The 20,657-nt window shown below is 46.0% G+C and overlaps 1 protein-coding gene across 2 annotated transcripts in view; it reads right to left on the bottom strand.

The window, feature by feature from the left end:
* SPTLC3 (serine palmitoyltransferase long chain base subunit 3) overlaps nt 1–20,657 on the bottom strand; it is a 116,338-nt gene that overhangs the window by 46,263 nt on the left and 49,418 nt on the right. For both annotated transcript variants that reach the window (XM_077316120.1, XM_077316112.1), the window contains exon 2: nt 1,894–2,085. In XM_077316120.1, the coding sequence (XP_077172235.1) occupies nt 1,894–2,085 (192 nt within the window). The remainder of the gene's footprint in view (nt 1–1,893; nt 2,086–20,657) is intronic.

Genomic DNA, 20,657 nt, shown 5'->3' with positions numbered 1-20,657 from the left:
TGGTAGAGAAGCCCTAATTAGCCAGGGCGTCCGTTCCTGATTTCCAGGCTTAAAGGGGAAGCCCTAACTTTTCTCAGCAGAAGCTCCAGAAGCCTAAACTTCTCTCAGCAGAGATTTGCCTCTTGGTTTTTTTCTCCCTCCTCTGCTGTCTCCAATCCCCTGCCTGCCTCGTTCAAGAAAAGAGGCTCCTGCTGTGCTTGGCTCTCCCCTCCCCTTCTGAGCTTCCCTAACCACGTACAGAACACTTTTCTGTTTCAATAGGGGGGGGGGGAAGACCCGAGTTCAAATTGATCTGGATTCAGCAGGATCCACAACGGAATAAACAAGGTAAGTACAGATTCAGCCTTGAACAGCCAGTTTGGTGTCGTGGTTAAGAGTGGCAACTTCTCATCTGGCGAGCTGGGTTTGATTCCCTGGTCTTCCACATGCAGCCAGCTGGGTAACTTTGGGCTTACAGGATGTTTGTTGTGGGGAGAGAAAGGGAAGGTGACTGTAAGCCCCGTTCAGACTCCTTCAGGCAGGGAAACGCAGGGTGTAAAAACCAACTCTTCTTCTTCTCTTCTAAGAAAGTGTGCCATCTAATACAAGTCATTGAACGTATTAGGCAGAAAGTTAGCCTTGTTGTTTTCTTCCTACTGAACTGCAGAGTCTGTGGTGCAATAAGTGATATCTTATTTCTTAAAATATTTAATAAACCATTATCTATTTTTATGAAGGTCTGATTTCTTGTGTGCATATAACCTTGAAGTACCCAAAGGTCTGTGGGCTGGTGACTCAGGGAAGGCCCAGGCTTGGATCTGGAAACTTGCAAGTAAACTGTTTCTTATTTAATATCTGGGGGAGAAACATCAGGTCAGGTTGTTGTAGTGCCCCACCTTCTCCCCTACTTCACTGGCTAGTACATGTGTAGATGCAACACCCTGCCACCTTTCCCTGGCTGAGGGAAACAACAAATAAGTTGCTTCCACACACACTGAAGCTGTCAATACACTTCAGTGACCCTTTGCAAGTCGATTTTCCTTTTTGCCCTGGAAAAATCCCGTTGCAAACCACTGCTAAATTGTACTGAAAGTACATTAGCCACTGCACGTGAAAGCAGCCATAGTATAACCACTTCTAGGCTTAACTTCCTCTACCTGAAGAGGAGAACTCTGCAGAATATTAGTTTACCAGGCAGTGTGTGCCATTTTTGCATAAACTATATATAACTCAGTTAATGTTCTTTTTCCAGTTGATATTCTAACCCAGCCACTTTTCACTATGCTTGGGGGCGGTCCCAGTGGTCAGGAAAGGTGATGTTTCAGGTAACGAAGTCTCATTCCAAACAGTTCCTTATAAGAAGAAACAGGAAGGCTAAACTTAAAAAGCACATATAATTAGGCCACCCCCCCCAACCTTTCTGAGCCCCAGGGCACCTTGGAATTCTGATGTAGCATTGGGGGGGGGGGGGCAGCTACAAAATGTTTCCCACAAAATGGCTACTGCAGCTTACTTTTGGTCACTCAGTGAAGATCTCTGTGCTTTGTGGCAGCAGCTGCAGCAGCCAAAGCAGCTTTTTTTTTTTTTAAATGTGAACATTAAATTTCCCTTGACCTATCATGAGCCTTGCTGGGTAAGGGCTCTACATGGCTTCACCTACTTTAAAAAAAAAAAAACATTTGGTGGCCTCCAGAAAAAAAAAACAACCTATGTAGCGCACTGGGGACCCCCCGCTCTAGAACCCCCACTGCTAGCTGAGGAATGCACACTCAGCCCTAACCCCCCCCCCACCCCCACCCCTTCCAACCTCCTACTCCCTGTGACAGCCCAGAGGGAGCAACTGAGTCCACGGCACACATCATGCCCTTCCCTGCAAAAGGAAGGAAATGCCCTGGCCGTTTCAATCCTACGTACTTTCTGTTCTTCTCGTTCTGTAGCGAAGTTGCATCTTTGAAGTCCAAAGCCTCTCAAGAAGTCACGGAAGTAGCCGAATAAAGTCCCTACTGTAAAGCCAATGAATGTAAGGACATTAACGTACATGGGCGCTTGTTCAAAGGATTCTTTAAATGGTCTTTTGTAGAAGCCGCCATTTGCTACACCATTCTCCTGAAAAAGAAAAGGGGAAAAAGAGTCACGGCGAGAATCCTTGCACACAAAGAATTACACAGTGCAGAAACCCTTGGTGTGTTTAGCCTAGAGAGGAGATGACTAAGAGGGGATCTGACAACCATCTTCAAGTATTTAAAAGGGTGCCATATGGAGGATGGAGCAGAGTTGTTCTCTCTTGCCCTGGAGGGACAGACCAGAACCAATGGGATGAAATTAATTCAAAAGAAATTCCATCTAAACATCCGGAAGAAGTTCCTGACAGTTAGAGAGGTTTCTCAGTGGAACAGGCTTCCTCAGGAGATGGTGGCTTCTCCATTTTGGTCTCAAGTCTCAAGGGGGTGGCAGGTTACAGGGGATGAGCAATAGGGTTGCGAGTGTGCAGGGGGTTGGACTAGGTGACCCTGGAGGTCCCTTCCAACTCTATGATTCTGTGATTCTAAAGTGAGTGTCCTGCATTGTGCAGGGGGTTGGACTAGGTGATCCAGGAGGTCCCTTCCAACTCTATGATTCTATGCACAGGCTAGCTGTTTTGTAACAGACCCACAAGATTCTGAATCTGAAGAAGTGTGCATGCACACAAAAGCTTATACCCAGAATTAAACTTTGTTGGTCTTAAGGCGTCACTGGACTTAACATTTGTTCTACTGGGATAGATTCAGGTGGGTAGCTGTGCAGTTCTGAAGAAGGAGAACAAAGTCTGAGCCCAGGGGCACCTTGACGACCAACAAAGTTTCATTCTGGGTATCAGATTTTGTGTCAAATGCCTGAAGACACATGAAATATGCATGCATATACAAGCTTACACCCAGAATTAAACTTGGTTGGTCTCAAAGGTGCCACTAGACTCAACCCCCCACCTATTCAGACAGTGATTTTCAACTGTTAAGCATACACACATGACTTATAGTTGAATCCTAACCAGAGTTAGGCCCTTGGAGACTACCAAGGAAATCTAAGGTCATTGAGGAGGCAAGAAATAGCAGACCACCTCTGTTAATCTCTTGCCTTGGAAAGCTAAAGGGGTTCAGCTGCAAATTGATGACACTTTACACTAGCGATCCCCAAAACTGTGGGCTGCGGACCACATGTGGTCCTTCGACTAATTGGAGGTGGGCCGTGAAGGACGCCTTCTCCCCCCCCCCCCCCCCGGCCCTTTACTTCATCCCCCCCGGCCCTTTACAACACACTTCGGGTGTCATTGTCTCCCATCACTCCCAGATGGGACTATCTCGTTGCAGAGAAACAAGCTCAGGGTTCCCACTGATTTGTCATTGTCATGAGTTAAAATTTCCATGAAAATAAAATGTTCCTTATGTTCATTGCTGTGGCGTGTCTGTATCTTATTTTGAAGGGATGTTTAAACATTACCATAGCGATCAGAGAGCGTTAGGGCAGTGGTTGAGAGTAGAGGAGTAAACTACCCCCCCCCCACCAGGCCTCAGTAAAATTGTCAAGCGTTGAGTGGTCCCCAGTGATAAGAAGGTTGGGGACCACTGCTTTACACCACTATATATCTGCTCAGGATTGCTCTATATATTCCCCCTTCCTCCCCAAGGGGCCCCCAAAGTAGGTTTCATCATTGTCCTCTTCCCCTCCCCACTTTATCCCTACAAAAGCCCTGTAGTTGGCAGGGCTAGATTAAGGCCAATGGATGCCCTAAACACAGCCCAACAATGATGCCCATCAGCACTTTTTTTTAATGAGGTTAGTAATGCGGGATTGAAAATTGGCAGAAATAAACAAAATATGCTTTGCTTGCTTGTTTGATTTGTATACCCCCCCCTGCACTCCCCATCTTGAGAAAGTGAACAACAGAATCAAGTTCTAACGTTCATTACAACAAACAATAAAATGATAAAAATAGTTTAACATTTAAATGATAGATGAAGTACAGTTAGCAGCAATAATAGATGATTTCTGACCTATTGATGTTATAGAATAAGGATAGATTCAAATGGGTAGCTGTGTTGATCTGAAGAAGCACAATAAAATCAGAGTCCAGTAGCACCTTTAAGACCAACAAGGATTTACTCAAGGAATGAGCTTTCGAGCTTTGGATGATGACTGTAAATAGGATCTAACTTTAGCGCTAGATCTTTAATGAACAAGTTACATAATAAGGGAGCTAGAATACAGCCCTGCTTGACACCAATGGTCATCGAGATCTTAGGGCATGAAGTAGACCTATGATGTTTTTGAATAACAAATGCAACTCCAAGGGAAGCCACACGTTTTCAGTTTACAAACATGAAAGTGACTCCTTTTGAGCAGAGGAGAAATGAAAAACCCAGTCCTCTTTTCTGCCAACCATATGCAACAAGCCTCTGAGGGAGAAAGTCAGGCCTCGTGTTAAACCTTACAAACCCAGGGCTTGGCCTATCTTGAGGTTCAAAATTAATTCCTCTACTTAGTCAGCCAATACCGGGGGCCATCGAGGAACACTAGTTGGAAGACCCAGCAGATTTCCGGAGACTGCTGAAACATTAAAGAAGGCAGTAAAATGATCAACCGTGGCAGCCCATTTTTTTGATCATTTCCATTTCTGTTGAGAGGGAAAGGTTGATTATCTCCTGGAGGGGGATTCTTATCCTCTCGTCGGCTTTTTTGAGTAGCCAGGAGGGACAAGAATCTAGTGGCCATGTGGTTGGCCGTGCTGAAGTTAGAAACCTGACCACTTCAGTCAGTGAGAGCTGTCTGAAGTCATTCAAGTTTCTCTCAAAAGGTGGCCAAGGGGCCACTAGTTCATTTTCAGTGTCTAAGGTTGATGGAAGGTGATGGTGGAGAGTTGAGATTTTTATCTGCAAAGTAGCTTGCAAATGCCTCATAGCTGATTTCCAATTGATTATTGTTTTGGTGCTCTTCCTCTAAGGCAGTCAGTGACCAAACTACCCTAAACAATTGTTCTGGGCGCGAGATCACAGATGTAATGAAAATTTAGTAAAAGTTAAGTTTTACTGATTTCACCACCGTCTCATTGGCTTTCATAAACATCCTAGAACAGTGGTCCCCAACCTTTCTATCACTGGGGACCGGTCAACACTTGACAATTTTAATGAGGCCGGGGGCGGGGGTAGTCTTCAGTGAGGCCTTCGGGGAGGGCGGTATATAAATCTAAAAATAAAATAAAATAAATAGTCTTTTGCTGAGGGATGTCGCCGCCGCCTGAACCCCTGCTCCAGTTGTTTTCCTGCCGGTGCCCCTGCTTCCTGCTGGGGGGCGCTGCCAGCAGCAGCTGCGCAGTTCCTTGCTGAGGGGGAGCTCCAGCCATGGTGACCGCCAGAAAGCACCAAAGGTGAGCCGATGGCAGAGTGGCAGGGCAGCCCCTGAGGCAGCAGCTGGGGAGGAGGACAAGGAGGAGACGCAGCCAGTACCAACTGATCCACAGACCGGTCTCAATCCCAGGGCTGGGGGTTGGGGACCGCTGTAAGATGTTCTCAAAGCTTCGTCACGAGTCTTCCTCCAAACTTGCTCTAATCATCTCAGTTTCTGTTTCTTCTTGCAGAGCTCCTTCATATACCAGGGAACATGCTTAGGACGGTGACGGAGAGGACATTGGGGGGCAATTTCATCAATGGCAGCCAGCAACTGGTCATGCCAGTCATTGACCAGTCCATTTAGAGAAGTACCAGGAGGAACTGGGTCCTGCAGAGCATTCTGGAATCCAACTGGATCCATAAGTAACTGCCGGCGAGCTAAAATGTGCTTGCCATTCAAATGAAAAAGTGGTAGTCGCAGCTGGGCTTTCAGGGCGTAGTGGTCTCACCAGTGTTAACCACCATCAGTTCCATATCCAGCCTCATGCCGAATATGAGGTCCAGGGTGTGATCTACCTGATGGGTATGGCTGGTGAAAAATTGCAAGAGCCCTAGTGTCTCTACTGCCAACACAAGATCCGGTCCATTTCCAGAGGACGGCCGCTTGGCATGGACATTAAAGTCCTCCAGGATTAATAGTCTGGGAAATATAGTGCCCAGGCCACAACCACCTCCAGCAGTGCTGGCAGGACATCTGGTGAAGCATTGGGTGGGCAGTATACCATCCAGATGGCCAAGCAAGATGTGCCCCACCAAAGTCGAGCATATTCAACTCCTGGTACTGTCAACGCAGGGAGAGCCCTGAAGGAGTAATCCTCCCGGATTACGATTGCCATCCCTCTTCCCCGCCCTGCAGTCTATGACTGATGGAGGATGGAGAACCCTTCTTTAAAAGACTCCCTTTTTTTGCCCTCCCTGACCCAGGTTTCCATCACACATGCCAGGTCTACTCTGTGCTCTGCGAAATACACTTGCAGAGTTGGGGTTTTGTTATTGATAGACATCAGCGTTGGAGGAGGTTTTTTCACCCTAGCTTCTACTCCAGTGATCCGAGGGATGGGACGAAGGTTAGAAGAAGTTCGAGCATTATACCATCTTACTGCAGATACATGGATTTACAGCTTGTTCATTAAACTTACCTTGTTTATGTGAAAAGTCTTTAAGCTGTTCCTGGACTCTTGCTCTTTTCTGCTGCTGCAGACAAAGTCAGCCACCCATCTTGGTCTGCAGCAGAAGTGACCAAACTGTGGCTCTCCAGATGTCCATGCTGGCAGGGGCTCATGGTAATTGTGGTCCATGGAGATCTTGAGAGCCACAGTTTGGCCTGTATCATTTTCATAACCAACCCTGTATCATTTTCATGACAAAAGACCAATGGAAGTGGTTTGTCATTCCCTGCCTCTGCATACCAACCCTGGACTTCTTTGGAGGTCTCCCATCCAAATACTAATAAGGGTCAACCCTGCTTAGTTTTTGAGATCAGGATAGCCTGGACTGTGGAGGTCAGGGCTTTGCTGCTGTACCTGCACCTCTAAGAGCAACAAAGTCTTATTCAAGATATAAGCTTTCGTGTGTATTCGTTTATGTCTGAATTTATTTATTTGTTTATTGAATTTATATGCTGTTGTTCCTGGCCTGCCAACTCGTGGCAGCTTTCAACAGACACTTCCTCATAACAGTAAAACAGTTCCTAAACAATAAATCATAATAATACATAACCATAACATTTAAAAACAGTCCTCATTTAATTAATTGATGCACACAAATGCTTGTACCTTGAATAACATTTATTTTGTTGGTCTTCAATGTGCTACTTTGTTCTACTTCAGACCAGACCTGGATCTGGCCAAACTGGAGTAACTGCTTTAATCACGAGAAGACAATTTAAAAGCATAAGAGAAAGATGAAGGCCCAGCATGAGATGGACTGACCCCATCAAGGAAGCCGTTTGAAAGACCCGAGCAAGGCTATTAAGGACAGGACGATTTGGATGCTAATTCACAGGGCTGCCATAAATTGGAAGCACCCCGATGGCACTTAACTCACACACACAGTTAAACAGAAGTGTGAAATGAATGATCCCTTTGAGCAACTCACAAAACAAAGTCATCAAAGACAAAATATTCAATAGCAGCAATTTGGGGGGGGGGGATGTGAGTGGAATTCAGACAGGAATCTTGCTCAACAGGGTAGATGAGATATTCCCTCAAGCCATGTGGTTAAAATGATGTCTGGAAAAGCAAGGATTTATACCTATGACTTTTAAGGGTTTTTTAAGTAAATCTGAAATCCCTGAGATTTGTAATATTAGAGTAAGAAAAGGAATGCAGTATTACCAGCAAATCCTTGCTTAGATATTGCAAACTTGGTACATCCTACACAATAAAGGAGACTACACAGTAAAGGAGGAACCTGAACCCAGGCCTCCACCATTCAGTATGTTATTTCCATCTCACAACAACTGTCTCCCAAACTCTACTTAGTTGTTGTTGTTATGTGCGAAGTCGTGTCCGACCCATCGCGACCCCATGGACAATGATCCTCCAGGCCTTCCTGTCCTCTACCATTCCCTGGAGTCCTTTTAAGTTTGCACCTACTGCTTCAGTGACTCCATCCATCCACCTCATTCTCTGTCGTCCCCTTCTTCTTTTGCCCTCGATCACTCCCAGCATTAGGCTCTTCTCCAGGGAGTCCTTCCTTCTCATGAGGTGGCCAAAGTATTTGAGTTTCATCTTCAGGATCTGGCCTTCTAAAGAGCAGTCAGGGCTGATCTCCTCTAGGACTGACCGGTTTGTTCGCCTTGCAGTCCAAGGGACTCGCAAGAGTCTTCTCCAGCACCAGAGTTCAAAAGCCTCAATTCTTTGACGCTCGGCCTTCCTTATGGTCCAACTTTCGCAGCCATACATTGCAACTGGGAATACCATAGCCTTGACTAAATGCACTTTTGTTGGTAGGGTGATGTCTCTGCTTTTTAGGATGCTGTCTAGATTTGCCATAGCTTTCCTCCCTAGGAGCAAGCGTCTTTTAATTTCTTTGCTGCAGTCCCCATCTGCAGTGATCTTGGAGCCGAGGAAAATAAAATCTGTCACTATCTCCATTTCTTCCCCATCTATTTGCCAGGAATTGAGAGGGCCGGCTGCCATGATCTTTGTTTTCTTGATGTTGAGTTTCAAGCCAACTTTTGCACTCTCCTCCTTCACCCGCATCAACAGGCTCTTTAGTTCCTCTTCACTTTCTGCCATTAGAGTGGTATCATCTGCATATCTGAGGTTGTTGATATTTCTCCCTGCAATCTTGATCCCAATTTGTGACTCCTCTAATCCCGCCTTTCTCATGATGTGCTCCGCATACAAGTTAAATAGGCAAGGCGACAGTATACAGCCTTGCCGAACTCCTTTCTCAATTTTGAACCAATCCGTGATTCCATGTTCAGTTCTCACTGTTGCTTCTTGACCTGCATATAAATTTCTCAAGAGACAAATAAGATGCTCTGGTATTCCCATCTCTTTAAGAACTTGCCACAATTTGTTGTGCTCCACACAATCAAAGGCTTTAGCATAGTCAATGAAGCAGAAGTAGATGTTCTTCTGGAACTCCCTAGCTTTTTCCATGATCCAGCGTATGTTGGCAATTTGATCTCTAGTTCCTCTACCTCTCCGAAATCCTGCCTGTACTTCTGGAAGTTCTCGGTCCACATATTGCTGGAGCCTAGCTTGTAGGATTTTGAGCATAACTTTGCTAGCATGAGAAATGAGTGCAATGGTGCGGTAGTTTGAACATTCTTTGGCATTGCCCTTCTTTGGGATTGGAATGTAAACTGACCTTTTCCAATCCTGTGGCCATTGCTGAGTTTTCCAAATTTGCTGGCATATTGAGTGTAGCACTTTTACTGCATCGTCCTTTAAGATTTTGAATAGTTCAACTGGAATGCTGTCACCACCACTAGCTTTATTGTTGCTCAGACTTCCTAAGGCCCATTTGACTTCACATTCCAGGATGTCTGGCTCCAGGTCAGTAACTACCCCACTGTGGTCATCAGGGATGTTAAGCTCGCTCTTGTATAGTTCTTCTGTATAATTTTGCCACCTTTGCTTAATCTCTTCTGCTTCTGTGAGGTCCCTACCATTTTGGTCCCTTATCATACCCATCTTTGCATGAAACGTTCTCTTCATATCTCCAATTTTCTTGAAAAGATCTCTGGTCCTCCCCATTCTATTGTTTTCTTCTATTTGTTTGCACTGTTCATTTAAGAAGGCATTCTTATCTCTTCTAGCTTTTCTCTGGAATTCTGCATTCAATTGGGTGTATCTTTCTCTTTCTCCCTTGCCTTTCACTTCCCTTCTCTCCTTAGCTATTTGTAAAGCTTCCTCAGACAGCCATTTTGATTTCTGGCATTTCTTTTTCTTTGGGATGGTTTTAGTTGCTACCTCTTGTACAATGTCGCGAACCTCCATCCATAGTTCTTCAGGCACTCTGTCTATCAGATCTAATTCCTTAAATCTATTTGTCACCTCTACTGTATATTCGTCGGGGATATGATTTAGTTCGTACCTGAGTGGCCTAGTGCTTTTCCCTACTTTCTTCAATTTAAGCCTAAATTTTGCAACAAGAAGCTCATGATCTGAACCACAATCAGCTCCTGGTCTTGTTTTTATTGCCTGTATAGAACTTTTCCATCTTTGGCTGCAGAGTACATAGTCAATCTGATTTCTGTGTTGACCGTCTGGTGATGACCACGTGTAGAGTCGTCTCTTGGGTTGTTGGAAAAGAGTGTTTGCTATGACCATTGTATTCTCTTGACAAAATTCTACCAGCCTGTGCCCTGCTTCATTTTGTACTCCAAGGCCAAACTTGCCTGTTATCCCAGTTATCTTTTGGCTTCCTACTTTAGCATTCCAATCCCCCATGATGATAAGCACATCATTTTTTGGCGTTGCTTCTAGAAGGTGTTGTAGGGCTTCATAGAAGGATCGCTGCCTTGTTGTGGCAAGGGGGCTTGCGTAGCTCAGTGAAGCTATGAGCTATGCCGTGCAGGGCCACCCAAGACGGACAGGTCATAGCTGAGAGCTCTGACAAAAGGTGATCCACTGGAGAAGGCAATGGCAAACCACTCCAGTATCTTTGCCATGAAAACTCTATGGACAGTTCCAATAGGCTACTTAGTATATATACTCAATATATATACTTATATGAGTCACAGTGCCATTCTAAGCAGAGTTACACCCAAGAGTTGCCAGGGCTGCCTTCTTAAATGCTAGGAGATTTTGAGGGTGGTGCCTAGAAAGCCTGGAGTTTGTGGAAGATCTGACATCACTTTCTGGTGGTGTTCGAGGAATTTCCCCTAATCTATGGTAAAGACCATAGAGATTAGGGGAAATTCCTCATGATGTTCTGAAGGATAAATGGAAGGACTGCAATCTGGATTTTCAGATAGTTAGATGGGTAACGGAATTGGTTAGAGCAGTGGTCCCCAACCTTTTTATCACCGGGGACCACTCAAGGCTGGGGACCACTCACCAGGGACCACTCAACGCCTTTTACTGAGGCCCGATGGGGGGGGGGGTAGTTTACTCCTCTACTCTCAACCACTGCCCTAACGCTCTCTGATTGCTGTGATAATGTTTAAACATCCCTTCAAAATAAGATACAGATATGCCACAACAATGAAGTCTGTCGTAAAGGGCTGGGGGGGATGAAGTAAAGGGCTGGGGAGTGGGGAGAAGGGGCCCACCTCCAATTAGTTGGGTGGGCCTTCGGGGCCCACCTCCAATTAGTTGAAGGACCACATGTGGTCCGCGGCCCACAGGTTGGGGATCGCTAGGTTAGAGAACCGCACTCAAAGAGTTGTTGTCAATGATGTTTCATCAGACTGGAGGGAGGTGAGTAGCGGGTTACCTCAGGGCTTGATGCTCGGCCCGGTACTTTTAAAAATATTTATTAATGATCTAGATGAGGGGGTGGAGGGACTACGCATCAAGTTTGCAGATGACACCAAATTGGGAGGACTGGCAAATACTCCAGAAGACAGAGATAGAGTTCAACAAGATCTGAACACAATGGAAAAATGGGCAAATGAGAACAAGATGCAATTTAATAAAGAAGTGTAAAGTTCTGCATCTGGGTCAGAAAAATGAAAAGCATGCCTACTGGGTGGGGGATATGCTTCTAGGTAACACTGTGTGTGAACGAGATTTTGGGGTACTTGTGGATTGTAAACTAAACATGAGCAGGCAGTGTGATGCAACAGTAAAAAAGGCAAATGCCATTTTGGGCTGTATCAACAGGGGCATCACATCAAAATCACAAGATGTCATAGTCCCATTGTATACGGCACTGGTCAGACCACACTTGGTGTACTGTGTGCACTTCTGGAGGCCTCACTTCAAGAAGGACGTGGATAAAATTGAAAGAGTACAGAGGAGAGCGACAAGGATGATCTGGGGCCAAGGATGATCTGGGGCCTATGAAGATAGGTTGAGGGACTTGGGAATGTTCAGCCTGGAGAAAAGGAGGTTGAGAGGGGACGTGATAGCCTTCTTTAAGTATTTGAAAGGTTGTCACTTAGAAGAGGGCAGGATGCTGTTCCTATTGGCTGCAGAGGAAAGGACACATAGTAATGGGTTTAAACTACAACGATATAGGCTAGATATCAGGAAAAAAATTTCACAGTCAGAGTAGTTCAGCAGTGGAATAGGCTGCCTAAGGAGGTGGTGAGCTCCCCCTCACTGGCAGTCTTCAAGCAAAGGTTGGATACACACTTTTCTTGGATGCTTTAGGATGCTCAGGGCTGATCCTGCGTTGAGCAGGGGGTTGGACTAGATGGCCTGTGTGGCCCCTTCCAACTCTATGATTCTATGACAGAGATATGGGGAAATCCCTAGAACATCACCGTGGAGGCTATTTCCTGTCCATTTTTTCTTTCATCCCTTAATTTCTCAAGGGTGAGGGATTGGCACCACGGATGGGGGGTTTATCTGTTGTGACCAGGGCAAATGACAAACCTAACTGCATGGACTCCCATGGACAAAGGGGTATAACTATAGGATGGAGCTTTTAAAGATCTGTTCCAAATGGGGTTGTGTGTGGCAGCGCCCAAATCGGCCTAGAACAGCAGATTCGGACGCCACCACACAAAACCCTAGTTCCATACTCATACTGGTGCATTATCCCCCACTTAGGGCCAAACACAGCTCTTGCTCAGGATCCCGAACCCCACTCTAAGAACTCCTGACTGAGGCGAGGGAGGCGTTTCCAAGAGCAACACAGGGGAATCTGTGTGCTTTCCTTTGGAGGGGGGGGGGGGAGAGCTCTCCTGCTTAACAGTTGGCTGACAGGGAGGCCACGGAAAAGCCCCTTCTCACTTAAAGTACTGCTGTGGCCGGCCTCACTGCTGGAGGGCAGACGCAGCCAAGCCACGACTTTCTCTTCTCCACCACTCTCTGAACATTTGAGGCCAACCGCACAAGGCTCTTGTGCAGATTAAACTGTTGCAAGAGTTCTTTGACCTCCTGTTTCATCTGCACAACAACCCTGTGTAGTAGGCCTCAAGTGTTTCATCTCCACAACATCCTGTGTTGGTGGCCTCAAATGTTTCTTTTGCACAACAGCCCTGTCCACCCTCCAAATCAGTCATTATGGCTTGAGAGCTGATCATTAGAGTTTGAAGATGAGCAGTAATTCCAGGAGATCTCCAGACCCCACCTGGAGGCTGGTTACCCAGGGTTGGAGAAATTCCTTGAGGACAGGAGGTGGGGCCTCAAAACATTACAATGCCTCAGAGTCCATCCTCCAAAGCAGCAGTTTCTGCCTGCAGAGTAGATCTTTATAGTCTAGAGATAAACAGTGATAGTAGAGACAAGACAGGCTTGCAGGCTGAGGGTGGGGTGGGGTGGCACAGTTGTGTCCAATCTGGGCTGTGGGGTCTGGCCAGCCCTTACTGGCAACAGACATTATTTTTTTGTGCAAACAGAGCAGCAAGGGTCTTGCAAGTCCAGAAACTGCAGGGTGTTCTAAATAAGGAATATGTAAGCCCTTTACCCATAAATGATAAACAAGCAACTAAACAAGAGATATTGGGGCTGACTTTGCTCAAGCCTGGCCTGATAAATAAAAATCAGTATTTGCCAGGATAGTCCTATGAAATCAAAGGCATACGTTTTCCAGAAGTTCAAGTGGCGTTAGCTTGGGAGTTCGCATACAAAGAGTTTACAGGAAACTAAACAGTGAGACTTTGGGGGGGAAGTAGGTTTTCAAGTTTCATTAAGCAATGATTTGGCCGCATACACCCTAAATCACACGCATGCCACCACAAACAGCACAAAATACCCCTGCTAACATCTGCAGTCACGCAAAGAACACCACTCCACTCCACTCTCCCATCCTAATGGCTAGCACCAGTTGTATTCCTGGGTGCAACGGACTTTGCCTCTAGTATATATATATTTTATATATATATAAAACAGACTATAAAAAAGGTAAAGGCATCCCCTGTGCAGGCACCGGGTCATGTCTGACCATTGGGGTGATGCCCTCTAGCGTTTTCATGGCAGACTCAATACGGGGTGGTTTGCCAGTGCCTTCCCCAGTCATTACCGTTTACCCCCCAGCAAGCTGGGTACTCATTTTACCGACCTCGGAAGGATGGAAGGCTGAGTCAACCTGGAGCTGGCTGCTGACATTGAACTCCCAGCCTTATGGGCAGAGCTTTCAGACTGCATGTCTGCTGCCTTATCACTCTGCGCCACAAGAGGCTCTAAAACAAACTATACCTCTTCAGAAAGCTGGTAAGAGACATTATTTATTTCTTGGAGGGGTGGTGGTGGAGAGGATCGAAGAAGGCAGAGAAGGGAGAAACAATCCAGGACCGACAGAAGTTGAGAGAAATTAGGGGCTTCTCCTTTAAGGCAAGCTTGTCACATGACCAGGCAAGCTTGTCACATGATCAGAGGTTCTCTACCACGGAGCTTTCTTTCCCAATCCGGATTTGAAAAATATTGAGCGTTAAAAGCACTCTAAGATATCACACAATAAAGGTAGGAAAATTTAGATCACCCCAAATCCAAACGGAAATTGCGTTCTGTGTAGAGGGCAGGGACTGAATAGACTGGGATTGGAATAAAAGCTCCGTGCAGTTTACTCCCTAGCTTACTTTAACCATTCCTCATAGGGAAAGTGTTCCATTCCCTTAATCATTTTAATTGCTCCTTTCCACACCTTTTCCCATGCCATAGAATCATTTTTAGGCGATCAGAACAGCCTAAGACTTCTGTGAGTGGAAGGGATGCCTCATCATAGTGTTACTCAGTGGGAGGGGGTCCTCCCCATACTCCAGAAGTAGCATTTCAGGAGTCTTTGGAGGCAGCAGGAGGCAAGAAAGCCATGTTCTGCTGACGGAAATCCTTCTCCAAGATACTTTCATCTAGGACTACAATGAAAAGCACACTCCAATCACTACATGATGCTTTAGGATGCTTAGGGCTGATCCTGTGTTGAGCAGGGGGTTGGACTAGATGGCCTGTATGGCCCCTTCCAACTCTATGATTCTATGATTTTGCTGAAAAACCCCTCCAATCACTACATGATTTTGCTGAAATGTCCTCACATCTCCACTGGTGGACAGACACTGTTTCAACTTCCTATGACACCTTGGTCCCCTTATCTGGCTTTTAATACAGACAAACATGTTTGTCCTTTTATGGACAGATTTCTGCTGTATCCAGTATACATTACAGTTAGATTATTTCCATGGGTCATCTTTCATCCAGACTTCCTGCTTGGCTACCGAGACAGGATGCTGATCCAGATGGACATAGGTCTGATCCAGCAGGGCTCTTCTTATGTTATTCTAAATTAGTGTATTATTGATACATTACCAACATTTGGCCTGGACCTAGATAGCCTAGGCTACTGAATCTTGTCTGAGATTCTAAGCAGAGTCCGCCCTGGCTATTATTTGGATGGGAGGCCACCAAAGAAGTGCAGGCCATTTTGAAGAGACAAGTAATGGAAAATCACTGCCTCTTGCCCTGCAAAGAGGGGCCAACAGTTTCCTAGAAATTATTTTATAAAACAATTCAACTGAACAGAGTATTTGCCAGTCCTCCCAATTTGGTGTCATCTGCAAACTTGATGAGTAGTCCCTCCACCCCCTCATCTAGATCATTAATAAATATGTTAAAAAGTACCTGGCCAAGCACCGAGCCCTAAGGTACCCCGCTACTCACCTCTCTCCAGTCTGATGAAACACCATTGACAACAACTCTTTGAGTGCGGTTCTCTAACCAATTCCCTATCCACCTGACTATCTGAAAATCCAGATTGCAGTCCTTCAATTTATCCATCAGAACCTCATGGGGAACCTTGTCAAAAGCTTTACTAAAATCCAAGTAAATGACATCAACCGAATTTCCCCGATCCAGCAAACCTGTTACTTGGTCAAAAAAGGAAACCAGGTTGGTCTGGCAGGACCTGTTGGGGACAAATCCATGCTGACTTCCTTGGATCACCAAATTGTCCTCCAGATGTTTGCAGATCGCTCCCTTTAATATCTGCTCCATTATCTTCCCCACAACAGAGGTCAGACTCACTGGTCTGTAGTTTCCCGGGTCATCCTTCCTCCCTTTTTTGAAGATCGGAATAACATTTGCTCTCTTCCAGTCCTCCGGGACATCTCCAGTCCTTAAAGAGGTTCCGAAGGTGATGGACAAGGGCTGTGCAAGTTCTCTGGAAAGTTCTTTGAGTACTCTCGGGTGCATTTCATCCGGACCAGGGAATTTGAACTCATCCAGTGCAGCTAAATGCCTCTTGACAACCTCTCTATCCATGTTAACCTGCCACCCAGACACTGTCCTTTGGCTATGGCCATCTCTAGATGTGCCTAAACACTTTGACCTGTGGGAAAAAACAGATGTAAAATAGGCACTAAGCCTTTCTGCTTTCTCTGCATCTGCCATTAGAGTTTGTCCATCCGCACCCGACAGTGGGCCTATTGCCTCCTTTACTTTACGTTTGCTCCTCACATAACTGAAAAATCTTTTCTTGTTACAATGGGCTTCCCTGGCCAATCTTAGCTCACTCTCAGCTTTGGTCTTTCTGATGATTGATCTACAGTGCCTAGTAACCTGTAGGTACTCTTCTTTAGAGCTCTGTCCTTCCCTCCATTTCCTGAACATTTTCCTTTTCTTTCTTAGTTCCTCTTGAAGTTCTCTGTTCATCCAAATAGGCTTCTTAGAGCTCCTGCAGTGTTTTCGTCTTTCTGGGATAGTCATTGATTGAGCATGCAATAGCTCCTGTTTGAGTAGCGCCCACCCTTCACATGCTCCCAGCATTCTTGTCCATGGTATGACATCATGTCTCTGAGTTTATTAAAGTTTGCCCTACGAAAATCCAACATCCGCGTCTGGCTACAAGCTTCCTTGGCTCCCCATCTCAAAAGGAATTCTATGAGGACATGGTCACTTCCCCCTAGGGTCCCCACCTCCTTCATCTCATCCACCAACTCTTGCCTGTTGGTCAGTATTAAGTCCAGTATGGCTGAACCTCTTGTGGGTTCATCTACCATTTGATAAATGAAATTGTCAGCCAGGCAGGTCAGAAAGTTGCATGACTGAGGACGCTTCGCAGAGTTTGTTTCCCAGCACACATCTGGGAAATTGAAGTCACCCATGATGACAAGGTCCTGCCGCTTGGATATTTTCTCAAGCTGCTCACAAAGTGCAGCATCCACATCCTCTCGTTGGTCAGGTGGTCGGTAGCAGACACCAACCACCACACTGTTTGTTTTCCCCTCGCTTATTTTCACCCAGATGCTTTCCACTGTAGATATGCTCTCCTCCACTAGAATTTCCTGATAGGTAAGCCCTTTCCTCACATACAGTGCCACTCCTCCACCTCTTCGATCTATTCTGTTTTTTTCTGAACAGTTCATATCCATCCACCATTACATTCCAGTCAGGAGAATCATTCCACCAAGTTTCTGTGATGCCTACTAGATCATACCTTTCCATCAGCATGAGAAGTTCCAGCTCTTCCTTTTTATTGCCCATGCTTCAGGCGTTAGTATAAAGACATCTGAATCCTTTAACTTTTGGTTCCCTATGAGCTGGCCTTGCTGGTTGGGCTGCCTCCGATCGTTTTCCTTCCATACACTCCCTATGTTGATCGTCTCCTTCCCCTAGTGGCTTTAGTTTAAAGCTCTCCTGATGAATCTCCCCAGGTTCCTGCCAAACACATTCTTCCCCAGTGTTGATAAGTGCAGTCCATCAGGTGCTAGTAGGCCTTCCTCAAGAAAGCCTATCCCATGGTCCCAGAAACCAAATCTCTCATGCCGGCACCAACTACGCAGACAGTGATTCACCTCCATTATCTTCCTCTCCCAACGCATTCCTCTTCCCTTGACAGGCAAGATTGAAGAGAATACCACTTGTGCCCCCATTTGCTTGAGCTTCCTCCCCAGATCTTGATAGTCTTTTTTAATAGGAGCGATGGTATTCAGGGACATGTCATTCGTTCCCACATGGACCATCACAAATGGGTAGCGATCCATAGATTTGAGGAGTTTGGGCAGCCGTTCTGAAACATCTTTAATTTTCGCCCCTGGCAAGCAACACACCTCTCGGGTTAGGGGGTCGGGCCCAGCCACATGGCGATCCATTCCTCTTAGCAGGGAGTCTCCAATTACCAGTACTCTCCTTTTTTTTTTATTTCTCAACTCCATTTCCTTCTGTCCCCGTGGCCTCTTCCCTTTGTCTTGGACTTTGTTTTGGGACGTCTTCCATCGTTGACCCTTGCACCTCCTCTGCAAGGGCCTGAAATCTATTCTGGAGCTCCAAAGGCCCTGAGAACTGTCTCGCTCTTTGCCGTTGAGTCTTTTTCCGAACTGTCTGCAGAGGCTCCCTATTGTGGTCAATCTCCTTATCCTCTTCAGGACTAGTTGTATTGTCTTTATTCCGAGTTGGAGGGCTCTGGTCTATGAACTCCTCCCCTTCCTTACTTTGGGTCAGAGTAATAATTCTGTTTTCTAATCCCCTAATCTTTTCCTCCAAAAGTCTTACCAGCTTACACTTGGGGCAGCTGTAGTCCATCTTGTCTTCTGGGAGGAAGGCAATCATGTCACACTCATTGCAGATGATGGGATGAGTGTCCTGGAGTTCCATTGTAATGTCTAGGCAGTGCAAGTACTAGGGAAATATAATCTACTGATTCTAATTGCTCAGCCAAGAACCCCTTTGTCTCTCGCCCTTCGGCTCGCGCCAAAGGCTCGCGCCTCTGGCGAGGAGCAGCCCTTTTTAAGCCTCCCAACAATTACCCAGCAATCACCTCGTCCAGGCAGCACAATAGCCTCACCTGGTCAGCAGCAACTCTCCCCAGTAGCTCTCTCCACGTGCTCTCAGTTGTCTGAGCCTTCACATATCTGAAGACATGGCTCTGGACAGCTCATCTGTAGCCACTATGCCGCAATTCCCAAAGGTCAGTCCTCTCCCACATTCAACGAACATTCCACACCACAGGTTCTTGACACCCATATCTCCACACCCATGCTCTCATTTGCCACCATGCCACCACAACCTTCCACACAACACACACATTCAACCCCATGCCCTTACAGACTGGACAACTCCTCCCCTTCCTGTTCCCACTGCCAAACTCTAGCGCCGTTGTATTCTTGGATATAACGGGCTTTGCCTCTAGGTTCTTATAATCCCATTACCGTTATCAAAAGAGCCCTTTAATTCAGTGTCGGAACCAGTATAGAAAGCAACTGCTGAAGAACTAAAATTATATATACTGCTACTGAATGGTATAAAGTTACATTGTTGTTGTTGTTAGGTGTGAAGTCGTGTCCGACCCATCGCAACCCCATGGACAATGATCCTCCAGGCCTTCCTGTCCATTCCCCGGAGTCCATGCATGCAATGAAAAATGCTCAGGGCTATCCAGTGAAACTGATGGGCAGTAGGTTCAGGATGGACAAAAGGAAATAGTACTTTACACATAACGATTAAAATGTGAAATTCACTGCCAGAGGCTGTAGTGATGGCCGCAGGAATAAACAGCTTTAAATGGGGATTAGACAGATTGATTTTAGCCATCCAGAAGAACTGGATGGCTGCTTTGTGAGTCAGGATGATGGACTAGATACACTACTGGTTTGATCTAGTAGGGCAGGGGTATTCAACCTGTGGTCCTCCAGATGTCCATGGACTACAATTCCCATGAGCCCCTGCCAGCAGGGCTCATGGGAATTGTAGTCCATGGACATCTGGAGGATCACAGGTTGACTACCCCTGCAGTGGGGTTCTTCTTACGTTCTCTAGATGGATTAATGGAAGATAAAATCTATTAATGGCTACTAGCCATGGTGACTGAGAGGAACCTCCACATTCAGAAACATTAATCCTCAAATTCCAGAGTCAGGAGGCAACATCAGGGGATGGCCTCCGCTTCTATGACCTGTTGTTGGCCATCCGAAGGAAATGGTTGGCCACCTTGTGAGATGGGATGCTGGACTAGATGGACCACGGATGTGATCCAGCAGGGCTCTTCTGATGTCCTTATGAAGGCCTTGGCCTCTCTGCCCTGTTGTTAACCCTCCCAATGAACTAGTTGGCCACTGCATGAGACAGGAGGTTGGACTGGATAGACCACTGGTCTGATCCACCAGGACTCTTCTAACATTTTTATGAAGGACTCAGCCTCTTTTCCCTGTTGTTGGCTGCCCAGAGCAACTGGTTGGCCTCTGTGTGAGACAGGACACAGAACTAGATAGGGAGATCCAGCAGAGCTCTTATATTTTTAGATTTGGGGTTGGATCCAGCAAGCATATCTGCGTAATCTCTGCCAACACCTCTCCTAAGTGACAAAGGTGTAGAAACAATGCATACACGGGAAGGGGGGAACTACATTGTTGGCAGGAAGATGGGGTGTGAGAGGAAGGAAGGAAGGAAGGAAGGAAGGAAGGAAGGAAGGAAGGAAGGAAGGAAGGAAGGAAGGAAGCTGTCTGATTGGGAGTATGGCCATTTTAGGTGAATCAAATGGCTGGGATATATATAAAATGGTCTGAATAGTGACTCCAGGTACTCAGGAAAATACATCATGTACTCCAGGTACTCAGGAAAATACATCATGTACTCCAGGTACTCAGGAAAATACATCAATCATGACTGGGTGGAACAAAAGTGACCATACTCCCAATCAGACACAGGGAGGCTTTTGAGAGAATTAAGAGACTAATACTGTGTCTTTGGGGAATTATTA

Source organism: Paroedura picta, chromosome 1 (genome assembly GCF_049243985.1).
Source record: "Paroedura picta isolate Pp20150507F chromosome 1, Ppicta_v3.0, whole genome shotgun sequence".
In the NCBI taxonomy this organism is placed as follows: Eukaryota; Metazoa; Chordata; class Lepidosauria; order Squamata; family Gekkonidae; genus Paroedura; species Paroedura picta.
Note: the sequence above shows the minus strand (reverse complement) of the source record. Positions and strands in the feature narration are given on the sequence as shown.